Raw genomic sequence first — 11,023 nt, 5'->3', positions numbered from 1 at the left:
CTAAGCAATAGGGATGGGAATCACCAGCACCTCCCAATATGATATCACAATTAAAATGTATCATAATGTATCTATAAGTATCACGATTTTTATCAATTCAATATTAGATTATTCCACCGGTTTTGTTACTTATTTAAACATTTAAAAAGTTTAAGGATTAATTAAATGTAGCCCTTCCTTATAACTTTGTTATTGTCATTGTCCTGATATGACAAAATCTGTTTGGTATTTCTCAAAGAGCAGCAGCAATAAACAAAATGTAAACATAAACAAAAAAGATTGCACTAAAATATAAATATAACAATATATGCAACAGAATATATGTGCAGTGTGACCTTCGTACCAACAGTGCAGGACAAACAGGTGTTGTCAGAAGGGCATTTAAACAATAAAAAACTGACTCCAAATACAGGGGTTTAACAGGTAAGATGAATCGTACAAAATTCAAAAGAATCGGATCACTAGGAGACTCATGTTCATTCTCGACCTTTGCGGTCACATTATCTCAGAAGGGGCCTGTCTGTTGGCTAACAAAACATGCTTGCTAATCTGATTTTCTACATATCACCACACTAAGACTGTTAAGACTAACACAAAATTCACTGTCCTGCTTATGATTAAAATATCGCACTAAAATGTACGAGACAGGACATGTGGAAGTCCAGAACCCCAGTGTCGGAGCCTGTATGCTAAGGAAGAAACTTCCAGAATCACGAGTCAGTGTGTTATTTAATAATGTACTGGTGATTAGCACGGGCTGTTTTTTGTTTGTTTGTTTGTTTGTTCGTTTTAAAGCAACCTGATAAGGCATGCAAGAGAACTAACACCTTTGTACTATATTTTGTTTATTACTTAATTTTATAATTCATATTCTACACCACATAAATTACCTCTATCGGCCACACATGGACTCACTGACTGTTTTATCAGGAGAGCACCTGCTATAAAAGGTGCACTTTGTACATGTAGAATTACTACATTCATCACAGTAGTTACATCAGCACTATTAAGTTCAGTTTATCAAAAATAAGTGTAATAAAGTGTAAAACACCTGTCCGACGATGATTGGCTGTGTTTTTTTTTTTTTTTTCTCAAACACATACCAGATAAATTCACTGACCAAATATTGCTTGGGTGGCACAGCAGTCAAATAATAGTTCATTATTAGCTGGATGTTTTGCAAACTTCATTATCATTAAATAGAGATGGGGAAAAAACATGAATTGTGTTTTTTTTTTTTTATTTAACAGTTGGTATCTATGCTATTCTTTAAAACTCTAATTAAATTATAGCAGCAATGTGAAGTATTGTATTACCTTTAAAGATTTTAGTAGTCGCACCATCGTTGATGCTCTCGTGTGACTGTCAGAAGAGAGGCATATATTTTTCATGATGAAGTGGGTATACATTTTGGGCTTCTCTGTAAATGGAATAGAATCGTGATGCTACCAGAATTGCAATACAAATCATAACGTGGTAATATCATATCAGGTAGTCCCTGGTGATTTCCAGCCCTAGTATTCAGGGTAGTAATAAACACGGATAGATGCAATCAATAATGGCAGTTATATCACAAGTAGAATCTATGCCTATTCCATGATATAGGGCACATTCACAGTTTAAATCAATTAAATAAATTAAAGAACAAAAGCATGTTGTCATACGCTTCAGCTATTTTATAGAATTTAATAGTAATTTTTTTTATTTATAAGAAACAAACATTGTGAAAATATTCATTAACACTTTACCTGCATAGATTTGGCAATATTGCAACACAATAGAATGGGGAAACGTTATTCATTTTAAAAATATGTGGTTAATAGATAAATAACTGTGACAGTCAACAGACCTATCTTTAAAACCAGTAAAAATAGGCTTGATATTTATTAGGATATATTAAATATCTATAGAAAAAAGAAAGGTTTTATATGTACATTGGTCAGAACTTGCTCTTTCAATGATATCTATACGTTTTGTACATTGGAGGACCCGAAACCAGTTTCAGACAAAGATTCTGTCTGTATGTCTGTCCAGCCAGATTGTTTCCCAGCATCTCAAAAAACTGGCTTGAGAGAATTTAATGAACATTTAATAAATTTAATGAGATATCTGCCTGAAGTTTAGCGTGCACCATAAGTGAAACCAAGTTGTTGAGTAAAAGCGATCTTATGTTATGAACAGTTATTTGCTGGATTCAATAATCTACTTTAAAATAAGCTACTAATAATCTACTTGCTGAATGTAAACAAACTTTACGTAATATTTCCACAGCTGAAATAACAGCGCTAAAATGGTATAAGTATATTGTAACAACAAGACGTAAGAACACTCAACTTTTTTATTAATAAGTTAGGCAGAGAGTTCTGCTGAACAGTAAGACAGGCAGACGTGTGCTGTACATGGGCTTCAACCTAAAATTATATCATCACTGATTACATTAAAGCTAATCAGCTTATTTTTAGCTTTAATCTTTTATCTCTTTCTACAAACTCTTTTCCCATGAACAACAAGGACTTACGCTAGTAATTTGATATACTGTATTTATAGAATATATTATAACTTTTTTGACAATTGAACAGCTATTTTTGACTCTTTATTAACAAAAATCCCAACTTTTTATAACCAAAGGCAGTAAAATGGTTTTAATATTATTATTTCACTAATTTACATCACAACAGAAACTGATTTTCAGCTATGTTAAGTGTTATTCCAAACCAAAGGGAGCGAAAGTGCTCAAAAGGTAACTGCGAACAGTATAGGGAACTAGTGAACAAAAAGCCTTCACCTCACTGGGAAAAGGGAATTAATAATGTCTCATCAGTCATTGCGTCTTGCTGGAGCGTTGCTTGAAAAAATAATTTATATACCGTATTTATTAGCATTATTATCGAAGAGGACATAGTATAAATAGGACACTCAGTAAAAATTTAAATTAATAAAAAAAATCCTTAGTATTATATAGGCTCGTACGAAAATCTATGTACATCTTGTAAATTAATTAAATAAATGTTATTGAATCAATTAAATAAACGTTTTAATAGTACTGTATATTGTTCCTTATGGTATTAGTTTTCACATTTCAATTAATATTTAATATTTAATTTCCGTAGTGTGAAATTTCCAGAGCAGCAGCAGCAACGACAGGCGTCCAAGGTGCTTATGTTACCATGGTAACGCACGGACGAAGTGACGTTTACGCTGGTGACTTTGCAGGGTGATCTGATGTCCAAGTTCCCTTAACCGACCATGCCTGCACACGGAGCAGGGAGTAGGAGGCACCCTTTGAATTACAGTTCGGAATGGAACGCAGCTCTGTAGTGTCAAAACAGAAATCACGGTTTCCGGTTTCTACGCGTTGGCGTCATCTCGCACCGAGCCAATGCGTAACATCCGATTGGTCACCTACAGACTAGTCCAGGATCTGACAACCGAAACTTACTCGAAATCGAAAGCTATACACGAGAGTTCAGGGAAAAAGAGAATTACTGGTGGTAGTTACGTGTACCGAAGTAGGTTCTGTTGCAGCGCTGAGTGTCTTTGTGAGTATATAATTTTAAATAGTTTAAACACTACCTGTTTGTGTTTTCTATTTCAGCAGTCTGAGGTTATTTAATACCTTCCAAATGGACGCCGGACTAAAGACTTATGTCAGTTCTCTAAATGAATTCGCTCAGAAAAAAGGCTGGTCTGTACGTTATGACCTGGTGAACACTAATGGACAAGAGCACATGAAAACGTAAGTATGTTTCTGAAACATGATCTGCGTTTGCATGAAACAAGATAGGATAAAAGTCCATTAATTCAGAGGAAATTCTTGTGCCTGAGACTGCTCCAAGAGCAAATATATGCAATGAAGTAATAAATAAAATAAAATAAAAAAAACCCCACAAACTAGACATAATATAGACAAAAGTAGAATGCAGCAATAAAGTAGCAGAAACCAGATTCCGATGTAGAATTTGGTTGATGTAGAACCAGTGACGAGTAATACAGTATGGCACATGATATTCCTACATGATATTATATTCGATATTGCATATGATATTGAGGAACCCAGGCAAAGTAAGGCTAGTGCACCCATGGTTTTTAGGCTGTGACCATTATTTTAGCTCTCCTGCCTACAGAAGAGGGAGGAGTTATAAAGTTTGTTATAAAGCACATTCAGCTGTAGACCGAGACCACCGAGAGACACCACAGAACGTTATTTGTAAAATTCCCGTTTCATAATTAATGTAATCTTTTACGTTTGCCTTGCACCTTCAGGGTCTTGGTTCGATTCCCACCTCATAGAATCCGAGGTGGGAATATATGTGCATGGAGTTTGCATGTTCTCCCCGTGCTTGGTGGCTATCCTTCTGGTACTCCAGTTTCCTCCCATAGACTCCAAAGACATGCAGATTAGGATAACTTGCGGTCCCAAATTGCCTGTAGTGTGTGAATGTTGACCGGAGGTCCTACCACCGTCGTAAAAATGGGAATAATACAGTGGTCACATTAGTCTTCGTTGTCCCTAGTTCAACTACAGAGGTTCCTAAACGGATGCATGGTGCTATATGAAAATGAATGTACAGAACAATCTGAATACACTTTCATACTTTAGGGTCCTCATACTAGTTTAAATTATTTAGCTTTTCTGATGTTTGTCTGTTTGATTGTCTTCTGTTTGATTGTCTTCTAGGTTTACTATGATGGCAGTAATAAATGGTAAAAACTATCCTGTTGGATTTGGACCAAACAAGAAAGAAGCCAAGCAAAATGCTGCAAAGAATGCCCTCAGCGCTTTGGAAAATGACGAGTCGATTAATACTGTATGTGCATGTTTTTTTTCCCCCACTGCACTTATAATCATTTATGTTGACACCTTTAAAAATACATATAGCAATAGTCTTAGAAAAGGCTGGGGTTTATCTAACACTTTAGAAAACTCAACAAAATTATTATACCAGCAGTGATCATTTTTTAAATCAAAATGTTTGGTCTGAGGGATGTGAATACTTTTGAACAATGATTTTTTTTCCTACAACAGTTGATTCCCACAATAAATAAATGCGCTGATGTTACAGAGGATTAATCAACACCTCCTGATTTGACAATTCATCTTAGAATACTAATCAGTATTAAATAAATGTTATGCATATTAATATTTATGACTGTGATTAAAACTGGCAGTTAGTTGGAGAGACAGCAAAAGCAGTTATACACATATACTGTATTTTAAAGAATATAATATATTACGACTTTTTGCCTTGGGAATTGAAATTTTGCAAGAAATTTGCATCGGCATACAAAGCATTTTTGGCATACGAACAAACCGAACTGTTCCGAACGGCATCTAAGTTAAGCGTACCGTTTAAAACTTGTTTAAGTCAGTGGAAATCCAAGTGGGTTTTTTCTTTTGCATTTTGTGCAAGATTTAGTAAAGACATAGCACCGTGGGTCCCAAAAAAGCTGGCAAGAACAGTTTCAGATGTATCCAAAGAATTATTATTTACATCACTTTGTCCAAAAACTGAGATGATTGTTGTATTGTTGTATTGTGTTAGCTTTAATTTTTTTTAAATACCGTCCCATAGCAAAATTTTGTTGCTCAGAATGAGCTTTTTCTTGTCTCATGAGACTGAATTGAGCTGTCTCATTACAAGCTCAAACATGTCTTTCTATTCCTCCCTAACCCCACTTAGGGGAAACAAAGAGACAACTGAAACACAAAGCGAGACATACTTTTGAAAAACATTTAAAAAATTTGAGACGTACATGAGAACTAAATTTGAAGGAGAAGCAAATGAGCCATATATAAAATCACAATAAGATTAAAATGAGATGCATGAAACAAATATTATAGTTTTATTGAACATATCAAAAATCCTCAGGTGACAGCATACAGTTTAATAAATGTACAGTACAATTCACAAAATATAACAGACACCAGCTAATTCTGGCAAATCAAGACACTAAATGATACAAAATGTCATAAAACCTGACAAAGATAGTAAGTGTAACACTGCTTAACTCAAAATATGATTTATACAGGAGTTACACAAAAAAAAAAAATCTCTGAGTTTAAAGGTAATGAGCCACATTTGAGACACCTTTGAGAAGATGCAAAAACGCCTAAATCTCATTCAAGTCTCAAAGATGGCTCATTTCTGTCTAGGAGGCAAAGAAGAGATTAATATGAGATCTCATCTTGGAGTTTCTTTGCTATGGGGTTACATTTCATCAGCCTAAAAGCACACTTTTGTGGTTTTAAGTCACCACAACGTCCTCAGAAGATAAGAGCGGTAGTTACGTTGTGTTAATCCAGCTGTACTTTAGTTCCTGTGGGTTTGCTTCACAGAGGACGCAAATAAAAAAACAAAACAAAATTGAAACAAGTTCATGGGTGAAATACGCATTCTTTAGACCTTTTACAGTAGAAGACTATTATATTTCACTCTGTTCTTACATCCTGATGTACTTTGTGTGTACATGTAAATAAATCTGACATGGCTTAATGCTTTTCTGCAGGAAACAAATTTGAACACTTCTTTCAGTTTATTGTCTCTAACTCAACCCAACTTCACCTGCTGGCTGAATGAGTACTCTCATAAGACAAGGTTACAATTCAATCCTGTGGAAAATAACAGGATGGGGACGGGCTCTAGCATTCAGTAAGTATCAAACGATTACGGATGTTCATTGTTTAATAACTAAACACCAGGAGATTTTTAATATATATTTTTTGCTCTGTTCAGAATGTGTTATACTTGTAAGTACATCTGTGGTGATAAAGAATTCCCTGAAGCTACTGGAAGGAACAAGAAAGAGGCCAAGGAAGCAGCAGCTGAACTTGTTTATAACATTATTAATGAACAGGAAAAAGAGCAAGTAAGAGATAAAAGATAATTAAGCTAATATTTAAAACCACTGGAAATGTTTGGGCTGTTTTTGACAAATAAAATCAATATCCCATAAAAGGACCTTGATGACAACGCCAGTGGGGAAGAAAGTTTAAATAAATCCTTGCCCAACAGCAGGTAAGAAACGTTTATGGTGTAGCATTTTAATTACTCTGGACTAGGTCCGTGATGTTGGTTAAACAGATTTTAAACATGTAATCTCACAACATGCTTTTTTACAGAGATCATGTACACATCAGCCAACATTTTGTCAAAAACGCTTTACAATATTGGAACAGATTTCTTACTGTTTTTTTGTCTTATTCTGTTGCCTCATCATCGGTCTACACCATCTAAGGCCGAGCACACCTGGAAATACTGAGAGCACAAGATCAAGCGAAAACTTCATCGGGCTCCTTAACCATTATTGCCAAAAATGTAAACTTGTATATGATTTTAAATCTGTTGCGCAAAAAGGGCCTGCACATGATCCTGAGTGAGTATTTTTGTATTCTAGTCAATTAAGTGCAATTTTTTTTTTTCTGTTTAAATATATCCAGTTTGACTGATGATCATTTTACCTGCTAGATTTGCATTCAAGGTGGTTATAAATAACAGTGAATTTCCCGAAGGACGAGGAAAGACTGCAAAAGAGGCAAAACAAAAAGCAGCCCAGCTAGCCTGGAGTGAACTTCCTGACTCTGGTTTAAGTAGTCAGGTTAGTAAAACTGATTTGTTAATGTCATATTCAGTTTGGAATCAGGATCCTTTGCCACAATATATATAAAAATATCTCTATATATATATATTTTTTTTTAGATTTTATCGCCATCCTCCATGAGGTAAGGTTGAACTACTACTGGAGATATGGTAGTTAGTCAAGAAGAAGAATTCTTTAAGAAATGTTAGAACCATTAATACTATATCAGCGTATTTTTTTCCCCTGTATCTAGTAAGTCAGAAGTCTTTCCAAATTCGTCGCCTGTAAGTACCTCATGTGCTACTTTCAGTGGTTCTAGTGTTAGGATACACATTGCTGCCATCTTAAATATGCAAAGCTATGTTTAAAACAACTTACACACAAATTCAGTAATTTGGTATGAGAAACACCATACCTGGAACATTACAGAAAAAATATACTTTATGTTGTAATGTTGTTATTTCTTACCTCCTTTTCTTTATCTATATATGTTTGTATTTTTAAAGAAAACTGAAGTTTACGTTCAGAGTCTTTTAGTACTTATCATAAATTGCCCATGTGGGAAGATTTTTTTAAAATGGTTAATTTACACACTATGATTACAGTCGGGCAAAAAAAGTATTTATTCAGCCACCAATTGTGCAAGTTCTCCCACTTTAAAAGATTAGAGAGGCCTGTAATTTTTACATAGGTATACCTCAACTATGAGAGACAAAATAAGAAAAAACTCAATCCAGAAGATTGTAGGATTTTTAAAGAATTTATTTGCAAATTAATTGCAACTTTTTTTTGCCCGACTGTATATTGTGATTAGATACTGTTTATAAGAATCATATTTTATTGTTTCCTTGATTTTAGGTAGCAGAACCACAGCCTTTACATATTAAGCCAAAAATACAGTAAGTGACACATCTGTTAAATAAATAAGTAGATAAATAAAGAACATAGATAGTTAAATAAAAAAAAGATTGTATGCACAGTGCCATTAAAATAAGTTTTGTCTTCTCTTTTAGAATAGCTGCAAAGTTTCAGAACTCACCAGTAAGCAATAAAAAGGTATTATGTTAAAAAATTTAAGCTGTTTATGAAGTTATTAAAGCAGAAACTCAGTTTTAATATGCCATTTTTCTAAAACCTATACATTTCTGTTTTTTTTTTTTTTTTTGCTCCTTATAATCGTTGAAGGAGCAATCTAACATTAATGGACAACCAAAGACTGACACAGTCTCGGACCAGCCAACATCAAGGTACGTTATTTCTAAATGATGTGTCTGTGTACAGTATATACTGTATGTTTAAAGATTTAAAAAAAAAATTGTGTAGTAGTATGATAATATGAAAAAAAAAATTGTTTCAGTGCATGTGCTGGGCAGATTCATAAATTCATAAATAAGGAACATATCTGACCACTTCATCCTGCATTAAAATAAATATTTCTATATATTGTACTTGCCATGTACTGTAAATTTGTCCATATATTTGTATACAAACATTCATAGTAAAATTTAAATGAAAGTAAATATGTAAGGTTATATCCTGGGTTATTAAAGCATAGATTCTTTAATAATTGAACTTTTACAGTAGCTTGTTTCATGTGTTTGTATAAAATGTATAAATTGGTAGTTCATATTCAGGCAAGATAGTCTTTTGTACAGCATTTATTTTAACTCTTTATTTATTACAAACCGGATTCCAAAAAAGTTGGGACACTATACAAATCGTGAATAAAAACTGAATGCAATGAGGTGGAGGTGCCAACTTCTAATATTAGATTACATAAATCATGGAACAAAAGTTTAAACTGAGAAAATGTATCATTTTAAGGGAAAAATATGTTGATTCAAAATTTCATGGTGTCAACAAATCCCCAAAAAAGTTGGGACAAGGCCATTTTCACCACTGTGTGGCATCTCACCTTCTTCTTACAACACTCAACAGACGTCTGGGGACCGAGGAGACCAGTTTCTCAAGTTTAGAAATAGGAATGCTCTTCCATTCTTGTCTAATACAGGCCTCTAACTGTTCAATCGTCTTGGGCCTTCTTTGTCGCACCTTCCTCTTTATGATGCACCAAATGTTCTCTATAGGTGAAAGATCTGGACTGCAGACTGGCCAAATTTCCAAAAAGAACTTCGAATCGTGACTCGTCTGACCACAGAACAGTCTTCCATTTTGCCACTTTCCATTTTAACTGATCCCTGGCCTAGTGAAAACGCCTGAGCTTGTGGATCTTGCTTAGAAATGGCTTCTTCTTTGCACTGTAGAGTTTCCGCTGGCAACGGCGGATGGCACGGTGGATTGTGTTCACTGACAATGGTTTCTGGAAGTATTCCTGAGCCCATTCTGTGATTTCCTTTACAGTAGCAATCCTGTTTATGGTGCAGTGTCGTTTAAGGGCCCGGAGATCACGGGCATCCAGTATGGTTTTACGCCCTTGACCCTTACGCGCAGAGATTGTTCCAGATTCTCTGAATCTTTGGATGATGTTATGCACAGTTGATGATGATAACTGCAAAGTCTTTGCAATTTTTCGCTGGGTAACACCTTTCTGCGCAACATTCTGGGAATTGGTGATCCTCTACCCATCTTGGCTTCTAAGAGACACTGCCACTCTGAGAAGCTCTTTTTATACCCAATCATGTTGCCAGTTGACTAATTAGTGTTAATTGGTCTTTCAGCTCCTTGTTATGCTCAAATTTACTTTTTCCAGCCTCTTATTGCTACTTGTCCCAACTTTTTTGGGATTTGTTGACACCATGAAATTTTGAATCAACATATTTTTCCCTTAAAATGATACATTTTCTCAGTTTAAACTTTTGTTCCGTGATTTATGTTCTATTCTGAATAAAATATTAGAAGTTGGCACCTCCACATCATTGCATTCAGTTTTTATTCACGATTTTGTATAGTGTCCCAACTTTTTTGGAATCCGGTTTGTAATAAAATAAAGTAATTTCAGAATTTGTATTTCTCTACAAAAGCTTTGAGGCTTAAACACTAAATTATAGTTTATTTCTGTATTCCTCTAGGTTTTTGGAGGAGTTTGATATCAAGTCTATAAGTAGAATTGGCAGCGGAGGGTTTGGTCGTGTTTTCAAGGCCAGACGAAAGCTTGAAAATACAACCTTTGCTGTCAAGATAGTAAGGTTTACTAAGTGCGTATGCAAGACCTAATCACCCTACTGCTTCTACTATTTTACTCTTTGACACTGCTTAATATGTACTGTTTTTCACTAATGTGTTGTCTAGGAAAGCTCGTAGAGAGGTCGAAGCTTTGTCCAAACTTTTTCATCCTAACATAGTGCGCTACCACACATCTTGGACTGAGAAGACGGAGTACAGAGATGACATATCAGACTCCTTCAGCGCTTCATCGTAATTCATCTTTATGACTTTATCATTATATTTTAGATATCTGAGGTGTTAAAATGAAATAAAAATAACG

General features: G+C 34.7%; 1 protein-coding gene across 1 annotated transcript in view; it reads left to right on the top strand.

Moving 5' to 3' along the window:
• Positions 1-3,415: 3,415 nt before the first annotated feature.
• The window catches only part of LOC128528677 (protein kinase 3-like), a 43,682-nt gene continuing 36,074 nt past the window's right edge, over positions 3,416-11,023 (top strand). Inside the window, 15 exon segments of the mRNA XM_053501700.1 lie at positions 3,416-3,509; positions 3,596-3,736; positions 4,679-4,808; positions 6,508-6,650; positions 6,735-6,867; positions 6,958-7,016; positions 7,237-7,374; positions 7,467-7,596; positions 7,698-7,720; positions 7,832-7,862; positions 8,437-8,477; positions 8,592-8,634; positions 8,764-8,825; positions 10,608-10,733; positions 10,828-10,953. Of these exon segments, the coding sequence (XP_053357675.1) occupies positions 3,624-3,736; positions 4,679-4,808; positions 6,508-6,650; positions 6,735-6,867; positions 6,958-7,016; positions 7,237-7,374; positions 7,467-7,596; positions 7,698-7,720; positions 7,832-7,862; positions 8,437-8,477; positions 8,592-8,634; positions 8,764-8,825; positions 10,608-10,733; positions 10,828-10,953 (1,298 nt within the window). The 5' untranslated portion in view covers positions 3,416-3,509; positions 3,596-3,623.

Source organism: Clarias gariepinus, chromosome 8 (genome assembly GCF_024256425.1).
Source record: "Clarias gariepinus isolate MV-2021 ecotype Netherlands chromosome 8, CGAR_prim_01v2, whole genome shotgun sequence".
NCBI classification, from domain to species: Eukaryota; Metazoa; Chordata; class Actinopteri; order Siluriformes; family Clariidae; genus Clarias; species Clarias gariepinus.
The sequence above is the reverse complement of the archived record's forward strand: the minus strand, read 5'-3'. Positions and strand labels throughout refer to the sequence as shown.